General features: G+C 43.5%; 1 protein-coding gene and 1 long non-coding RNA gene across 2 annotated transcripts in view; one reads left to right on the plus strand and one right to left on the minus strand.

Moving 5' to 3' along the window:
• Positions 1 to 5,867: 5,867 nt before the first annotated feature.
• The window catches only part of MYH16 (myosin heavy chain 16), a 62,661-nt gene continuing 50,384 nt past the window's right edge, over positions 5,868 to 18,144 (minus strand). Inside the window, exons 38-44 of the mRNA XM_081298560.1 lie at positions 15,741 to 15,933; positions 14,618 to 14,821; positions 13,560 to 13,685; positions 12,242 to 12,412; positions 11,436 to 11,636; positions 10,158 to 10,385; positions 5,868 to 6,161 (exon numbers count right to left, since the gene is read on the minus strand). Of these exons, the coding sequence (XP_081154686.1) occupies positions 10,185 to 10,385; positions 11,436 to 11,636; positions 12,242 to 12,412; positions 13,560 to 13,685; positions 14,618 to 14,821; positions 15,741 to 15,933 (1,096 nt within the window). The 3' untranslated portion in view covers positions 5,868 to 6,161; positions 10,158 to 10,184. The remainder of the gene's footprint in view (positions 6,162 to 10,157; positions 10,386 to 11,435; positions 11,637 to 12,241; positions 12,413 to 13,559; positions 13,686 to 14,617; positions 14,822 to 15,740; positions 15,934 to 18,144) is intronic.
• On the plus strand, positions 11,510 to 14,177 carry LOC308651474. The gene is made up of 5 exons (XR_014022558.1): positions 11,510 to 11,747; positions 12,199 to 12,263; positions 12,362 to 12,439; positions 13,069 to 13,156; positions 13,493 to 14,177. It is a non-coding gene; the product is annotated as an uncharacterized lncRNA (long non-coding RNA).

Genomic DNA, 18,144 nt, shown 5'->3' on the forward strand with positions numbered 1-18,144 from the left:
GGAATGGGTAATTGGGATTGAACTCAGGACCTTGAGCAGTGCCTTAAGCATGTTAGACAAGGGTTCTACCACTGAGCTACATCTCTAGCCCAAGTCATTAGGTGTTTAATAAGTACTTACCAACTGCCAAGTACAGATGATCCTTGATTTATAATGGAGATCACTTCCAGATAATCCCACCATAAATTGAATATATATATTCTAAGTATAAAATACTTATACACCTAGGTTCTAGGTTATAACCTAGGTCCTAGGTTAGCAACATAATACACTGTAGAGTATTGGTTGCTTACCCTTGTGATCCCATGATTGGCTGGGAGCTGCAGCTCACATCTGCTGGCCCACATTACAATAAAAGATGGAATACATATTACTTGGGTAAGATCAAAACTCAAAATTTGAAGTATGGGCTGGTTGTGTTGGTGCTTGCCTTATCAGTTTTGCATCATTATAAAGTTGATAAATAAGTTGAACCATTGTAAGATAATGACTGTATTTCTTCTTTCGTCACAAGCAGATATTTTGTGTGTCAACTTGACTACAGAGCACCTGTATTTTGGTCAAACATTATTCTGGGTGTTTCTGGGGGCAGGGGGGGGAGTTTGGATGAGATTGACATTTAAACTGGTATACTAAATAAAGCAGATTTGGGAGATTGCCCTCCCTGATTAGATTGGGTCTTGTCCAATCAGTTGAAGGCTTGAATAAAATAGATCACTGACCTTCTGAGTAAGAGTAAATTCTGCATGTCAGCCTTCAAACTGGAGCATCATCTCTTTCTGGTTCTACAGCAGTTTCCAGCGTTCAAACTTGAATGTCAACTGCAGAAGACTTGCCAGTCTCCATAATCATGTGACCCAGTTGCTTATCTTTTTATTTATTTCTTTATGGTTTATTGGAGATAGGTTCTATTTCTATGAAGAATCCTAATACAATAAGTATTTTATTTTATTTTTTGTAGTAGGGATTGAATGTGGGTACTTTACCACTGAGCTGCATCCCCAGCCCTTTTTATTTTGACACAGGGTCTGACGAAGTTGCTGGGGGCCTTGTTTAGTCGCTGAGGCTAACTCCCCATCCTTGAAGGGCCCTGGTCCTCTCAACTTTCATCTTCATAGTCCTGAAAGTCTGTTAAAAGAATCACTTATTCTTTTTTTATATATTTATATTTTAGTTGTAGGTGGTGGATACAATATCTTTATTTCATTTTTATGTGGTGCTGAGGATCGAACCCAGTGCCTCACACATGCTAGGCAAGCAGTCTGTCACCGAGCCACAACCCCAGCCCCAAGAATCTTATTCTCTTCTCCCTATTATGGAATCAGCTTTGTGTGGTGGTATTTACCTGTAGTCCCAGCTATGTGGGAGGCTGAGGCAGGAGGAGTTTGAGTTCATCCTGGGTTACAAGGTGAGACCCTGTTTCAAGGGGAAAAATTAAAAAGGCACAGTAGAATCAGTGAGTAACCTGTGGAGTAAGCAGTCCTAAATACTGGGCTCACTTTTTTATGTTCTCTTTACTTTTGGATATTGACCTGGTAGGTCTTATTACATTTTCAGGTCTCTTTTATCTTTGAGTAAATTTTTTGCATATTTTGTCCTCTTTTCTAATTATGACTAGTGGAAGGATTGTTGTTTGTTGCCCTAGTCCTCCAGTAGCCGAACAATTTGATCAGTAATCATTTTTTAATATTACCCTGTTTGTCTGTTTTAGTTTGCTAAATTCTATTGCATTAATTATATATCTTTTTTTCTTTTTTTTTTTGAGATGGAGTTTCACTATGTTGTCCTTGCTGGCTTTGAATTCCTGGGCTCAAATGATTATTCCATCTCAGCACCCTGAGTAACTGGAACTAGGTGCACCACCATGCAATTATATATCTTTGACACATAACTATGTTGTGTTTACCATACATATTTGTTGCCAGTTAGAAGGAATGTTTAATTCTCACCCAGAGTGTATATCATCATTACTGCTTGCAAACATAATCAGGGATTTCATTAAGTATTAAGTAATTGGGTAATTAGTATTTAAATGTTTATATTATATAGAACTGTTTGAAGGTTTTTAAGAAGGTCTTAGTGATATTTGGATACATTGGTTGGAATTTGGGACAGGCTGGGAGTACATGCTTATTTCTTACTTACTTAAAATAATGCAGCATAGACTCCTTTGATCTAAGAATTGTTTTCAGAAATTGATTAATCTAGAATGACTATAGTTAGTTCTAATCATGGCATATAGATACCTGTTTTATGTGCTTTATGTATGGGCATCTTACCATATCACATTCACAAATGAAGATATTGGCAAAATTCTAGTGATTACATACCTGGAGAGAAGTTAATCAATGTGAGAATGTCTCTAGGGACAAATTTAAAATAATGGGAAACTGTAAGTCTAATAATTATTTCCATAAAACACTGAACAAAATACCTGTTTTACTTATGAGCACAATGGCTCCTGTTTGGTTCCTGCTTGTGGACCTGGACCACAGATGCTAGTGAGCCCAATATTCTGCTTCCCTCCAGACACACCTTCTAAGTAACCTCACAGGCGCTTGGCTTCCGTCACCACCCATAGATTGATATCTTTCACAGATATGTTTCACTTTGTCTCAGACCACTGATAGTTCTGACTGCTAGAGACAGGATCTCTCTGAGTTGCTTAGCACCTCGCTTTTGCTGAGGCTGGCTTTGAACTCTCGATCCTCCTGCCTCAGCCTCCAGAGCCACTGGGATTACAGGTGTACGCCACCACAACCTGCTAGAAGTGGTTTTAAAAACTTCTATATAGGAAAGTTTTATAGAACTATTGCTGCAATAGTTCTATAGAACTCATTTTTTTTATTAACCTAACTCAGGAAACAGGAAGAAGTTTGAAGAATAGTTCCTTATAATAGCCAGCATCATCCCATCCAACTTTTGATTCAACTCTAACTCAAGGTTGACCTTTTTATAATAAATCTCTAGCCTTGATTCCTGGTAGCTTGAGGGTGGGAGGGTTGGGAGTGTTTGTGATGATTTCTTGGTTCCTGGAAACACCCATGGGTTATGCTCCTTGAGAAAGACTCAGAACCTTTTGATTTCCCCACAAAGACTCCCCACTCCCACTCCCACAAAAAAAGAGGAGAAAGGCAATTGGTGATGTATAGCAGCCTTGAAACCTGACTCAAGACATTTAACAAAACCATTTAAGTAATCTTTGGTCCATTTTCTCAAAGAACATGGTTTCAGTGCCCTGGTTTTGATCATTGTGAATACCACTTAACGTCATTATTTTTCAAGGCCACACATTATACTTTGTATCAAGCCATTCTGAAAATAAACATCCTTAGAAAAGAACAGAGTCAGTTTTCTTACAGATACTAAGAAATGTGACCTCATGCTACAAGGAATTTCTAGCTCTACCATTATGATCTTGGTCAAGTCACTGATACCGTCTACATCTGGACCCATCGCTGCTGCAAAGCAAGGGGCTTCTTTGGAATGCCCTGAATTTGGGGAGAATTGGGCCAACCATCCACCAGGAGACAATGATGGGGTCTCTGTGCTGGGGATGGAACCTCGAGCACATTAGTCAAGCACTCTACCACTGAGCTGCATCCCCAGCCCACAATGGGACCTAAGGCCTCATGGAATGTCCCTCACATTTCTCCAGCAGGAGGCTCGCAGCTGTCATCTACTAGAGTGACAGACCTGATTAAGGCTCCATGGGAGGACAAGTGTTGAAGTCCTGCAGAATGCTTGAAAAAGTTGCTAAGTGTCTAATCGTAATGTCTTTGTCAAGTCATCTCATTTAAACTTCACAGATGCTTCTATTCCTCATTTAATAGTTGAGGAAACAGGTTAGATAGGATAAGTTGCTTCAGATCACATTCCTGGGTAAGTGGAACCTCTCTGTCCGACTTCAGAGTGTATGAATTAGACTTAGGTAACTATAGAGATGAAAACTAGAACAAACAATGCAAAGTATTTAGTACTCCCTTCATCCCCTGAATATTTTGGTTCAGTATCAAGTGGGACTTTCTGATCATGATCATCATTCAAAATTGGCACAGACTGCTTTTTTTCCTTGGCAGTGTTCAAGTAAAAGATGGATTACCAGTTTTTTTCAATATTATTATTATTATTATTATTATTATTATTATTATTTAGTTTTCAGTGGACACAACATCTTTATTTTATTTTTATGTGGTGCTGAGGATCGAACCCAGCGCCCCGCACATGCCAGGCGAGCGCGCTACCACTTGAGCCACATCCCCAGCCGGATTACTAGTTTTTGAGGAATGATATGGAGAATTCCCACTTGACTGAGAGTTGGCTAGCTACACTGTTAAATATCCCATCCAGCCCTAAAATTTTAAAATAATTCCAAAATTCTGTGATTTGGTATCTCCAGGAAATTCACACATGGCAGTTAGAGACCCCGCCACCAGAGGGCAATGTTTTCACATTTGATTCAGTTGTAGGAAAGGAAACAAAATTCCCTCTGGAGCTACCTAGATGGTGCCAAGTTTAGAACCATCACAAGGGTGATGTGGACCTAGGGGATGATGGAGATAGACTCACCAAGGAATTGTACCCCTCTCTTCATCGCCATGAACAATGGTTTCTTTTTTCTTTTTTTTGTATTGGGGATTGAACCCACGGTCACTCTATCACTGAGCTACATCCACAGCCCTTTTTTGTTTTTAAGACAGAGTCTTGCTGAGGCTAACCTAGAATTTTCAATCCTCCTGCCTCAGCCTCCTGAGTCACTGGAATTATAGGTATGCACCTCCATGTCTGGCTCTGAACAATGATTTCTCTTTCTCTTCTCTTCTCTTCTCTCTTTTTTTTTTTTCAGTAGTGCTGGGGATCGAACCCAAGGACTTGTACAGGCTAAACAAGCACTCTACCAACTGAGCTGTAACCCCAGCCCCTTCAACAATGATTTCTGTCTGCCAGTGTGTTAGAAGGAGGTCAGAGGTCAGAAGAAGGACACACCATTTCCAGAGAGCCATGGTTCCCAGGGCCGTGAAGTGGCAGGAAATCTTTCCTCGTGGTTGCCCTACAGCTGCACTCTGAAGATTAGGAGTATTAGAAGGTCATAACAGAAACCCTGCCACACCAGGGAAGGCTGAAGGATCCAGGAGTATTCAGCCTTGAGAAGAGAAAACTTGGAGGAACTGTGAGAACTGTCTTCCATTTGAAACCCAGGACCCTAGGTTTCAAAACCAGGGACATCAGGAGATTGACCATCAGGGGCCAGGTCTCAGCTTGATTTGAAAACTAACTTTTTGGCACCATCAGAGAGGATTTACCTTGGAAGTCAACTCATTCTATCATCTAGTCACTCTACACATATTTACAGTGTGACCTCTTCAGGCCTGGCACTCAGTAGTTGCTGAGGATACAGCCATGAACAAAACACACAAAGCTGCCCTTCAGAAGCTGACTCGCCTGTGTTCAAACATTCTGGGAGACACTGAGGCAGAATATGCATCAGCTTCACAGGATGTTAGCCTGGATAAATCTTAATATCCCTCAGGGGGATTCTACAACGTTTTTGGTCTTAATAAGCCTAGTTTGTCTTCAGTACTCTGTATACTTTTTTGGAGTTTGGAAAGAACCTCATCAAGACTGCGTGGGGATTATGGTATCCAATTGAAGCAAACCTGTGAATATAGGTACACAACAGAAATCAGGTATGTGGCAATTGTAAAAATTGCCTTTGGATTTGGAAATCTTAAAACAATAAAATTCCTTCATTTAAAAACAAGCTCTACTCAATCCCATATTCATGTTTCTTTTATTTAGGTTATATGGGGACAGAGACAGGCATTACAATTATCAACATGAGGAATTCTTTCTAGAGAACAGCCAGGTCACATATTCCGTCGTTGACATGAACATGTAAGATCTCAACTAAAACAGACCCATTGTTATTGTAATCCAAATGTTTGATGCAGCCCCAAAGAAGCTACATTAAGTTTAATTTCTCTAATGACTGGATGTTACATCCCCAAAATAATTTTCCCCCATTGCTATTCTTATTCTTCAGCACTTGACTTTTTCTGGCTTGTACTTTCCTTTGCATAGTAACCATTCTCAGGATAGACCCAGTTTTCCATTTTTACATTTTCTTCCTCTCAATGGGCTGCTGTTGAAATCTGTATCACCTTGGGGGGGGAGAGAGAGAGAGAAAGAAGGTCCATATAGGTCAGTGCTGAGGATTCTGACATCTTTGTTCCTTCTTGCTACAAACTCCCTGAGACGCCTAGGCTGCTGCTGCCCAGGCTTCCTTGTCATGAATACCACTGGGTCACACCTACCTTGTTTTGCACAAGATGCGGGTTTAGAGACACTTTCTTTGGACTTGGCACATTTAAGTAGGCCTGAACACCTCACAGGCCATTGAGAGGGCCAGATTATTCCCAAGAGCCTGCCTGTGGTTTCTCATGAGGGGCCCAGAGGTTTGCTTTGCCATTGTGACATGAGTATCTCCCCCAAAGAGAAAACCTGCTCCTCATCACATCCCACAACTGGATTTTAAAAATCAGTGAGACTTTCATACAAAGTTTATGGTATGTTTGCACCCAGCAGGTCTTTCGCAGCCTCACCCCTGCTTACCTTGCTGTCTCCTACCACTCTCCAGCTCTCCAGCCTCCTCCTGAGCCCCTCTGCTGCAGTCAGGCTATGCCCTTGTGAAAATCTCTCTTTTGTACCATTTTTGTTTTGTGGTACTTGGGGATTGAACTCAGGGGCACTCTACCACCATGCTACTTTTCAAGCCCTTTTTTATTTTCATTTTGAGGCAGGGTCTTACTAAATTGCCCACGCTGGCCTCAAATGTGTAATGTTCCCGCCTCAGCATCCTGGGGAGTAGCTGGGATTACAGGTGTGTGCCATTGTGCCTGATACCCCTCAGTATATTTGCATATGTTGGGCTTTCTCTTTGGAATTCCCTTTCTCCTTCTGTGCCTGGTGAAGGATCAGTCTCTTTTAGATTTCTTTTAAAGTATCATATTTATTTGATTTTAATTTTTAATTGTAATTAATATTAGAGACTGATTTTCTGTAAAATAGATCAATCATGTATTTGGATGTCATCGTGTAAATCACTCTAAAAATTTCTAAAAACTTCCTCTCAGTTTCTGCACTTCTGTTGTCATGAGGATTAACAAATAGTGAGTGACCTAGAACAGGTCATGTCTCTGTGGAAATGCTCTACCCTGCCATTCTGGGTTGAGCCAGTCACTCCTGTTTTTTGATCCCCTCCCATGAAATGCAAACAGTGTATCACAGAACATTGGCTTGCATGCTTTTCATGACTGATGCATACATCTACTGCTCCACCTGATTCTGAGTATCTCAGGGGAGGACATTCTTTCTTATTCACCTCTGAATCCCAGAGCACAGGCCTAGCCCATATTCAGAGCTGGGTCAATATGTGTGGGAAAGATATGATGCCATTTTAAGAAATTAAATTCTGTTGTAGCTCATGAACATGAAGGCAGGGTCCTGGCTTATTCGCTTGTTTGCTTGAGGAATTCCATTGCACAGATGATGTATCCAGCCCTATAACCAATAAGAGGAAATGGCTAAGGAGGGAGGTGGATCAGTACATGAAGAGCAGACCCCCGTTGCCCAGCCTCATCACCTCTGGACACTGGTGGCAGTACTGGCCTGGTGCCATGGAAGCAGAGCCTTGCTATGATAGAGCAATTGGACCCCCAAGGCCAGTAGACCCCAGGAATAAAGACCCCAAAACAGGGCAGGGTGATCTGCTTTAAAAGTTATCTAATCTTGGAAGATAAGACTTAGGTGTGAGAGGCTGAAATGCCACCTGAGTGGCCTCCTGAATAATCCCACCCAAGTGAGAGCTCAGCAGGAGGGATCCCTATCAGATTAATGCCCTAAAAGGAGTTGGTTACATGTTAATTATAGGACTTATCCAAAAGATAGCCTCTGATTTCCTTAACTTTCTGAGCTATTATTTCAGAATTAGAAAATTAAGAAAAAGATTCTGTGCCTTATTTTTGTTTCCTCTCTACCAAGTGGTAAGATAAGGCTAAGCTTGAATTCAGATGTCATCTGGGTTATCACTTTTTGGCTAAAAGCCAGAGGGTTGATCCTGAGAGATTGTGAACTGTAAGTATGATTCAACCAGATGTTTGAACATAAGGCCAAGTAAATATAACACAAGAATAAATAAAACTGATCCTTCACCAGGCAAAAAAAGGAGAGAAGGGCCTTCCAGACAGGAGACCCAGCACACACAAAAATGCAGAAGTGGGACTCTCACGAGGGAACAGCATGACTACAGCAGAGGGGCTCAGATGAGGGAGAGAGCTGGAGAGTGGTAGGAGCCGAAGCCAGCAGGGTAGGCAGAGGTGAGACTGTGAAAGGCCCTATTGGATGTAAGCAGAAGACCAGAAGTAATCCCCAGAATCCATGCAGGTTGATGTTTATGCTCCAAACACCATCTGTCTCCCCTGCCCCCACCCAACCTGAGCCAAGCCCTTGATTTTGAGCTATTCTGGTTAATCCCAAGCAGAGGGCAACTTTATCAATCTCCATAATAATTCAAATTAAAAACAAACAATTTGCCTTTTCAGAACATGGGGTTTGCATGACCATGGGCAAGTCAGACTTCTCTGAGTTGTGGGGATATTTATACCCACCTCATAGGGTAAATAAGATAGCATTTGCCTTGTCCCTGGCTCTTGTGTAAGTAGGAGAAACCTCTGTTCCCTGACTCTGTTTCTGTAAGGGCAGATTTCAGTTATCTCAGTGGTTCTTAGACTTGTTCACTTATCTGAGTCACATGGAGGACTTGTTATACTCCAGATGCTGGACCCAGCCACGGAGATGCTGGTTCTGTAGGTCTGGAGCAAAGCCCAGTAGATATCTCTAACAACTTTCTGGGTGACCTGGATGATGCTGGTCCAGGGGACCATGTTTTGGGGAAACACTGCTCTAGAATAATGTCCTTTACTGCTCTCCTGATCTTTCCCTTGCATCTCTGCATGGAGAGAGGAGAGATTTAACCTATGTTTGGAAGGAGGAGGCAGAAAGACAGGGTAGAGCCCTATCTGCTCTCTGCCTTTGGATCCACCTGTCCTTGGCCTGAGGTGCTTGTTCTATAGGCACCTTTAATTCTGAGGTGAAGTACGAGGATGCCTGTGTGAACACAAAACAGAGCCACAGCCTCATCTAGAATTATAGCATAAAATGGGCATTTGAATTTTATATTTTTGTTTCCTGTATCTTTTTCCTCAATTGTTTTTGAATTAAAGGGAGTAGGAAAGGGCTATTTTAAGTTGTCCTCTTGAAATCCCACCTGAACTCAGTGCTCAAGGAATGGTAGCTGCAACAAGGGTGATTATTTTCTTAATGTTAGAAACTGAAATTCAGCCAGTCTCGATGGAATCCCCATGAAGAATGCTATGGTGGGGGATGTGAAAGAAGTTTGCTCATTGTCCCTGTGCTTACCAATATCCCTGTGGCTCTCCAGTGAAAAAAAAGCATGTTGTGGGCTGGGAGTGTAGCTCAGGGGTATAGTGCTTGCCTAGCATGTTCAAGACCCTGGATTCTATCCTTAGCATGTCAAAGAAAAAGAAAAAAATCAAGTGTGTTGGCTGGACATGGTGACGCATGCCTGTAATCCTAGTGGCTTGGGAGGCTGAGGCAGGAGGATCACGAGTTCAAAGTCAGCCTCAGCAATGGCAAGGCGCTAAGCAACTCAGTGAGACCCTGTCTCTAAATAAAATGCAAAATAGTGCTGGGAAAGTGGCTCAGTGGTCGAGTCCCCCTGAATTCAATCCCCAGTAAACTCCCCACCCCTAAAAAAAAGAAGCAAATGTGTCCTGAGCACCTGTGTTCCAGGTCTAGGGTCAGTGGCTCACATGCAGAAGCTGCCTTCTACTCAGACAGCACCTTCCACTACCAGCACCTGTGACGCAGGTGGACAGCACCCACTGGAAGGGTGTGAGAATCCAGAGGAGTGTTGCCACTGAGGCTTGGGGAAGCATAGGAGATTAGGACCCAAGAGACTGCAAGCCTTAAAGCATAGGTAGCACCACTAGGTGGCACTCTGGTCACTACCAGGAGCAAAGCAGGTGCTGCGGAGGTGAGATTGGAAACTCGGCAGTGAGAATGGCGTTCACACCTACCGGCTGTGGTCTTGGATTTGGAGGACCTCACTCCTCAGAAAGGGTTTTGGAGGAACCTGTCTTGGACACTTGGATGATCTCCACGGAGGTGATGCCCTTGCCGGCCACGCGGTGTCTGGTACGCAGCTTGTTGAGGGCAGTCTCCGCCATGCCAGCCCGCTCCTCTGCGTCATCCAGCTCGTGCACTGTCTTTCTGTACCGCGCCAAGGTCTGATTGGCCTGCTCCTCCTGTGACAAGAGCACGGTGTGTAAACTTGGCCTGTCCTGGTTGAGTGTGCATTTTTATCAGTTCTGCAGGCATGTCCAGGGGTCCAGTCATTACAGCAGACCTAGGTGGGGGCCATCCTTCACCTTGCCAGGGACACCATTCGCAACACTTTTAGTTGATTATTTTTGCTTTGTCATCCATATTTTAAATGAAATGTGCTTCTGTGGCTGCTCTGTAATTGGTGGTTTTAGGCATCACCTGTGTCCCACCATGGAAGGTTAGCCCTTTTCCCACCCAATCACACATCTCCTTTCTCCTGGTCTTCTCACAGAGTTGTAGTAATTTTGGAAATTACATGGTTACAACCATGGTTTGGGTCCCCATCCCCATCCCCTTCTCCAGGGTTAGAACCTGATTTGCTGTCAGTCTGGCTTTTATTGAGCCTTTCGGAAAGAGCATTGGGTGCACATTTAGCTGATGGACTTAGTGTGGTGGCTCCAGACCCTAAAGCAAATGACATCAGAGTCGCCCTGTCCTGGAAGGGGAAGTGTGGGATGTGAGGTGTAGGGCTGAGACTTGAAACTGCTATTTGCTAACCAGTTGACTTTCACTAACATTAAAATCAGTATTCTACTCTAGATCTGTTTCCTTGCCTATAAAATGGACTAAGAATCTTAATTTTCCTGTCTCAGCATCAGGAGGATCAAATGAGAGAAGGTCCTTGCTACGGTCCGACCAGGAGATAAAGAAAAGCCCTGCCAGAGCCACCGGAGTCAGTGGAAGCAGGACAGAGGCAGCCCAGACCCTCTCCAGATGGCACCTGCAGTTAATGGAAGTATTTGTGGGGGTTATTTTTTGCTTTTTAAGTGTTCTTATCTTCAGCGTGCTGTATCTGGTCCCCTTCCCACACAATACTGACAAGGTGCCAAGGACACAAGCCTTATGAAAGTCATCTTTGAATGAATACTTGATCCTTTCCCAATGGTTGGTTCTAATGGAGGCAGATGATGACCTGGGCTGGGGAGTAAGCGTGAGGGCTGGAAGGGTGGGGGAGCCTGCCGAGCACTCACCGCCTCCTCTATCTGCCGCTTGTAGACCTTCAGCTTGTTCTGCAGCTTCTCCACCAGCTCCTGCATGCGCTGGTTGGTCTTGTGATCCTCCTCCGTCTGGAAGACCAGCTCTTTGAGGCGACGTTCATTCTTGCGCAGCGTCTTGACTGTCTCCACATGTCGTTTCTGCTCGCCGTCCAGCTCCGTCTCTAATTCCTTGATCTGAGGGAGGAAGAGAGCAGTGTGGTTGAGGGAACACAGGTTTTTGAACTTCAGAGCTCAGAGACATTAGATAGGCTTATCATGGCTACAGTGTCCACCTCTTGACCAGAGGTGAGTGAATGAGGCCTGAATGGGAAAGCGAGGTGGGCTTTGCCTTTCATGGGCCATGCTATGGGTCACCAGTCACTGTCTCCCAGGGTCTCAAGTTTCCTCATCTGGGAAGTGGAAGAGTCAGGAAGTTGTTCAGGTCAACAAAACCTTCTGGGCCTTTCCAGTTCTGATGTTTCACAGGGTAAAGATGAAGGCCTTAGAAAACCAAGCGAGTACTTAGAGGGAGGAATAATGTTGGACACAGATGCAGAGGAAGAATAGGAGGAACTGCTCTGGTCCAGGGCCAAGTGCATTCTGGGAAGAAACATGATGGGGCAGAGGATAGGAGAACTTTGAATAAATAAATTAGAACTGTTGTCTATGCTTAATTTTAGTTCCTAGCACTTGTATAATCCAACATCTCATCAAACACGCAGGTTTGTTTGTTTGTTTGTTTGTTTTTTGGCAATAGACATGCTGACCTGCAGGGACAGAGGGCCCAGCATTGCCCTTACCCTGGCTTCCAGTTTCATGATGGTACGTTTCCCTCCCTTCAGAGCCAGCTGCTCAGCCTCCTCCATCTTGGCCTGCAGGTCTTTGATGGTGACCTCGTAATTCTTCTTGATTTTCTCCAGGTGCATGCAGTGGTCCTGCTCTTGCCGGAGTTCTTCTGCCATGCGGGCAGCCTGCAGGCAGAAAGGAAAAGAGCATGAGTAAGAGCTGGGGGCCACCCAGGCTTTTTTTTTTTCTCCTTTCTCTCTCAGTGACTGGGGATGGAGCCCAGGGGTGCTTTACCACTGAGCTGCATCCCCAGTCCTCTCTTGGTTTTTTAAAATTTTGAGTCAGGATCTAAGTGGCTGAGGCTGGCTTCCAACTTGCAATCATCCTGCCTCTGCCTTTTGAGTTGCTGGGATTATAGGCATGTGCCACTGTGCCCAGCTGCCACTCAGGGTCTTAAGTGCCTTTGAGAGATGAGGGAACTTGTCTGCTGGTTTCTGGGAACCAAGTGGTATACAACAGGCTCTTTGCTGATGTGTTGATGGGTTTGGGGGAGAGGTGTCCCCATGTTTCCATGTGCCCCTGAGTGAAAAGAGGGAGTCAGGCTCATACATGCATGGCCAGGCTTCCTCCCTCCTGCTAGCTGGGAGCATTCAAGCAAAACCCTTTGCTGTCACCCTGGAAGGGGGTATAGCATTTAGAGCTGGAAGACCTAGGACTGAGTCCAGTCCCTGTGTGGCCTTCAGCAAGTTGCATATCTGCTCTCAGCCCCCTTGTTCTTGCATTAATTCCACCAGTTTTCATGGAGACCTACACAGTGACTAACAATGTTCTTGAACTCTAGAAATTTCCATCAAGTGGGAGGAACCTGACACTAAAGATCTGTATTCCTTCATCTTCAACATGGAAATAAACAGAAACTATCACTTAAGGTTGGTGTGAGTACCCAAAGGGATGTTGGGGTAAAAATACTTGGTGGTACATACTGCCAGTATCCACCTCTGAGACCTTTTGCCTTGAGTCTGGTTTGCCTCCAGCCCACTTGCCAAGAAGCCTGCCCAGATGAGCCTACTTCAGTGATTCCTTTGATGGAGTCTTCTGGACTCACACTGTAACCTTTCACAAGATCTTGAGTAGTTTGTAATTCCACCCTACTCTCCTGTGTTTGATTTTTTAGAAAAGCCCTGGGCTCCTCCAGAGCAGGGCCCTGTCCCCACTGCAAGACTCCATGAATAAATAATAAATCTACTCTGGTCCTTCCATTGCAGTGTGGCCTAGTCCTCAGCAGGTGCCAGGCCCTGGGCACCACTAGCTGCTAGCAACACCAGCACTTACGTCTGTCATGGCTTTCTTGGCCCTCTCGTCGGCAGAGCGGAACTCGCTGATGAGCTCCTCATGCTCGTTGGAGATGCGCTGGACGTCTGACTCCAGCTTGCGCTTGACCACGAGGAGGCTTTGGTTCTGGAGGAGGAAACAGAGTCACTGCCATGAAACAGGGGTCTGCATAGCCCTTCCTGCGTTCAGGAAAGAGAATGGCCCTCTCCCAGAAGTACTGGCCAGAATCCCTAGCAGGAAATGGTCCTGGGCTCTCTGCATGAATGAGGGTCTCCCTTCAATTTTTCTCTGGGTTTTGAAACAGAATTTGTATCAAATGCACTTCTACCTGTTTGGATAAATCCCTTAGATCTATGAATCTTCTCATCCCTAAAATGACATTGTAACCCTCATATGTCTCACACAGATTTATTCTTTTGGTAATTCACAAGAGATGATGTAAATAAGGAATTAGCTGTTCTGAGAAAGGAGTGCACTGTGAGCAGAAGCAGTATAAGTGTTGTCACTGGCAGCAGATGGGGTTCCTAGATGCTGACTATGGGCCATCATTTCTCATTTTAAAAATGAATGTCATAGGGTTGGGGTTGTGGCTCAGCGGAAGAACACTCGCCTAGCACGTGCGAGGTCCTGGGTTTGATCCTCAGCACCATATAAAAAAATAAATAAATAAAATAAAGGTATTGTGTCCAACTACAATGAAAAAATAAATATTAAAAAAATGAATGTCAGGGGAAATAGCTCAGTGGTAGAGCACTTGCCTAGCATATGTGAGGCTCTGGGTTCAATCCCCAACACCACAAAGAAAGTAAGACTACAGAATATTCTAGGTCCTTTCCACTTCAAAGTTCAATTATGTTGAGGATTTTTTTTGCTACAACTTTTTTTAAAAGCTCAGCAAATGAATTCTGAGGATTCGCCAAGTGGGGACACTGCCTGCCTTTGAGTTTTGCAGGAGCCCCTGTGGTTTGCACCCATCCTGGTCTCACCCCAGCACCCACCTTTCCCCATGCTCAAGTGGGTGAGTCCGAGAGGCACCAACCCAGGAGACGCTGTCCTACCTGGATGTTGACCTCGTTGTGCCGCTCGGTGATCTCCACCACCTCCTGCTCCAGCAGCTTGCGAGAGCGCTCACTGCCCTCCAGGCTCGAGCGCACCTCCTCCAGCTCTGTTTGCAGCAGGCTCAGGCGCCGCTCCTGCAGGTTGTACTGTTCCCGCAGCTCCTCATGTTGCCGGGCATCCTCATCCATCTGGACCTGAAGGTCCTGGAGGGCAAAAGGACCCAGCCTGAGCCTTCTCTGGCTCTGGTATGAGCTGGAGCTGGACCACAAGGGCACCATGACATTTGTGGACCAGGTTAGGCAGAAAGCTGGGACAAGGACTGAAGGTGAGGCCACAGGGAGAGAGTGAGATATAGATATCTTAGTTCACAGTGTGGTCCAGGGGATTTATCCATCAAAAGGACAATGTAAGGTCGGGGCATTCCTAATGGCAGAGCACCTGGTGTTCCCCGGAAAGCCCTCCCAAGGCAGCCTTCCCTGAAAAATTATGGTCTGACTGGCTAATTTTGGCTCCCTTCCTCTGCCCTCTTCTTTCTCCAAGGCACTTATTGTCATTTTTAAATGCTACAGTTTTATTTATTTATTGCTTAATATCTATCTGCAGGGATGATTTCTTTCTTGTCTACTCTTCTATCACTCATACCTAAAATAGTGCCTGGATGGGCAGGTACCAAATAACAAGTGCTGGATGCATAGATCCAGCTCTGTATGCTTTAACCACCAGCTTCCATGATGGAGGGTAATAAAAGGGCCTTCGGCTCTATTTGTGTTTCTTTCCTAAGGTGAGTGGTGGGCATTTGGGTGTTCATTATTCCTTATTTTTTCTATGGCTGAAATAGTTTATAAAGTCAAAATGATTTTTAAAATCCAGACAGTCCCAACTTCATGTTCCCTCCTTTCTTCCCACTTTCCAGTTGTCCAGAATATGAATTTTGGTGGTGAAGGCCTCCTGTTGGAGAGACAGTTCCCAAGTCTCCTGCTCCCTAGATTGCCAGCCATCTGCATGCTCACTCTCATGCATTTATCCTTGCTGAAGACACATGAAGCTAGCTCCCTGTAAGCCTTCAATCTTGACCAATGATGCTTGCTTTGGGATTAGTCCCTCATCGTTCAGATTGCTTACCTTGATTTGCTGTTGCAGTCTTTTCAGTGTCTTTACAAGTTCACTGTTGTTCTTGTTAGCATGGTCTAGCTGGATTTCCATCTCATTCAGGTCTGTTTCCATCTTCTTCTTGAGCCTAAGTGCCTCTGCCCGGCCCTTAGCCTCTGCCTCCAGGCTGGCCTGCAAGGACTCGATGGCCCGTTGGTGGTTCTTCCTGTAAGTAGAAGCAGAGAAGAAGACCTTGGCATACTGTGCCCACTGATCAGTCTGTGCCAAACCTCCCTGGATAAACTGTCTCTGAACATAAGGATGGATATGTCCACCATGTTGTGAGATTAAACAAAACCTTAACACATTTAAATGGGGGAGTACAGTGCTTTGGGGAAAGGAAGGGAGGGTCATATTTTCTAACATTTACCATGTGTCTTGTGTGATCTCAATTCATTTACCATGCAAACTAGACCTTCAGGGAAACCCAGGCTCCAAGATACTAAAAGTATGTTAAAGTCCACCCATTTCCCCCTCAATAGAATCATGATTCAAATCCAGAGGCTAAAGTCCTTGGTTTTTCCATTAGAAGATGTGGGCTTTGGCCACACAGTCAGGTTTGCATCTTTCTTTACAAACAATAGTCATGGGGCAAGGAAGTGGCTCAGTAGTTGTACACTAACCCAGCATGTGTAAGGCCCTGAGTTCAATCCCCAGTATCACACCCACACACGCACACCAAAACTATTAATTGGTGGTATTTAATGTGTATAACCAATAAACATTTAAAAAAAAATTTTTTTTAGTTATCGGTGGACACAACATCTTTTGTTTGTATGTGGTGCTGAGGATCGAACCTGGGCCGCACGCATGCCAGGGGAGCGCGCTACCACTTGAGCCACATCCCCAGTCCAATAAATATTTTTATTGTAATCAACTCAAATATTTCTATAAAACCTTCATATAAGTCTCATTAATCTCCTTTTATAGGAGGAGATCAGAGGAAGTAATTGAGGTGTTCAATAAATACATGTTGAATCACAGAAAGTAAGTGGTTAGAATGTAAAGATTCTGTCACCTCCCTTTTTAGATCCCCAACCTGTGGGCTTTCAGTTTCCAGATATGGAACACAATATCAAGACATTTGCAAGAGTGAATAAAATAGTGAGTTAAAAAAAATAAATACAGAAAAAACTACAAAATATTGTTGAAAAATTAAATAATTGGAAAGATATATATGTTCATGGATCAAAAGACTTACTATTGTTAGGAGGCAATAAAATTATAGGGTTCATACTTTCTAATTTCAAAGCTTATTACAAAATAATAATAAGACAGTACAGTCCTGTTATAAGGATAAACATATACACAAGTGGAATAGAATTTAAAATCTAGAAATAAACTCATACTTATGGTCAATTCTTTTTCAAGAAGGATTCCAGGACCATTCAATGGTGAGAGAAGTCTTTTAAAAAAATTGTGGTGGCATAACTGGACATCCACATGTAAGGAATGAAGTTGGATCCCTACCTCAAACCATATTAAAAAATGAATTCAAGATGGATCAAAGACTTAATTATAAGACCTAAAACTAAAAGACTCTTTAGAAGAAGATATAAGCATAAATCTTTGTGACTGAATTAGGCAATGGGTCTTTAAATATAACCCTTAAAGCCCAAGTGACCAAAGAAAAAAATAGATTACTTGGGCTTTTTCAAAAGTATAAAAACTTCAAAAAAATCACTTTCAAGAAAGTGAAAAGATAAGTTGGACATGGTGGTACACACCTATAATCCCAGTGACCTGAGAGATGAAGGCAGGAAGATCACAAATTCAAGAACAGCTGGAAACTTAGTGAGACCTTATCTCAAGAAAAAAAAATTTTTTTGAAAGGATGGGGGATGTACCTCAACGGTAAAGTGCCTCTGAGATCAATACCCAGTAACAGGAAAAAAAAAAGTGAAAAGATAACCCATGGAATGTAAGAAAATATTTGTAAATACATATTTGATAGAGTCTAGTATCCCAAAGACACAAAGAACTCTTTCCTTTTTCTTTTTTCTTTTTGGCAGTGCTGGGGATTGAACCCATAGCCTTGTGCATGCTAGGCAAGTACTCTACCAACTGAGCTATATACCCATCCCTGATACAAACAACTCTTAAAACTCAACAATAAAAGCACAAATAACCCAGTTTTTATTTTATTTATTTATTTTTAAATGTTTGGTTCTGAGAATTGAAGCCAGTGGTACTTTGCCACTGAGCTACATTCCAAGCCCTTTAAAAACTTTTTTTTTTTTTTTTTAATTTTAAGACAGGGTCTTTAAGACAGACCTTGAACTTTGAATCCTCCTGCCTCAGCCTCCCAAGTTGCTAGCATTATGGGTATTAACCACTGTGCCTGACTCAAATAATCCAATTTTCAAAATGGGAAAAA

The sequence above is a fragment of the Spermophilus citellus genome, assembly GCF_964194105.1.
Source record: "Spermophilus citellus genome assembly, chromosome: 6".
Lineage (NCBI taxonomy): Eukaryota > Metazoa > Chordata > Mammalia > Rodentia > Sciuridae > Spermophilus > Spermophilus citellus.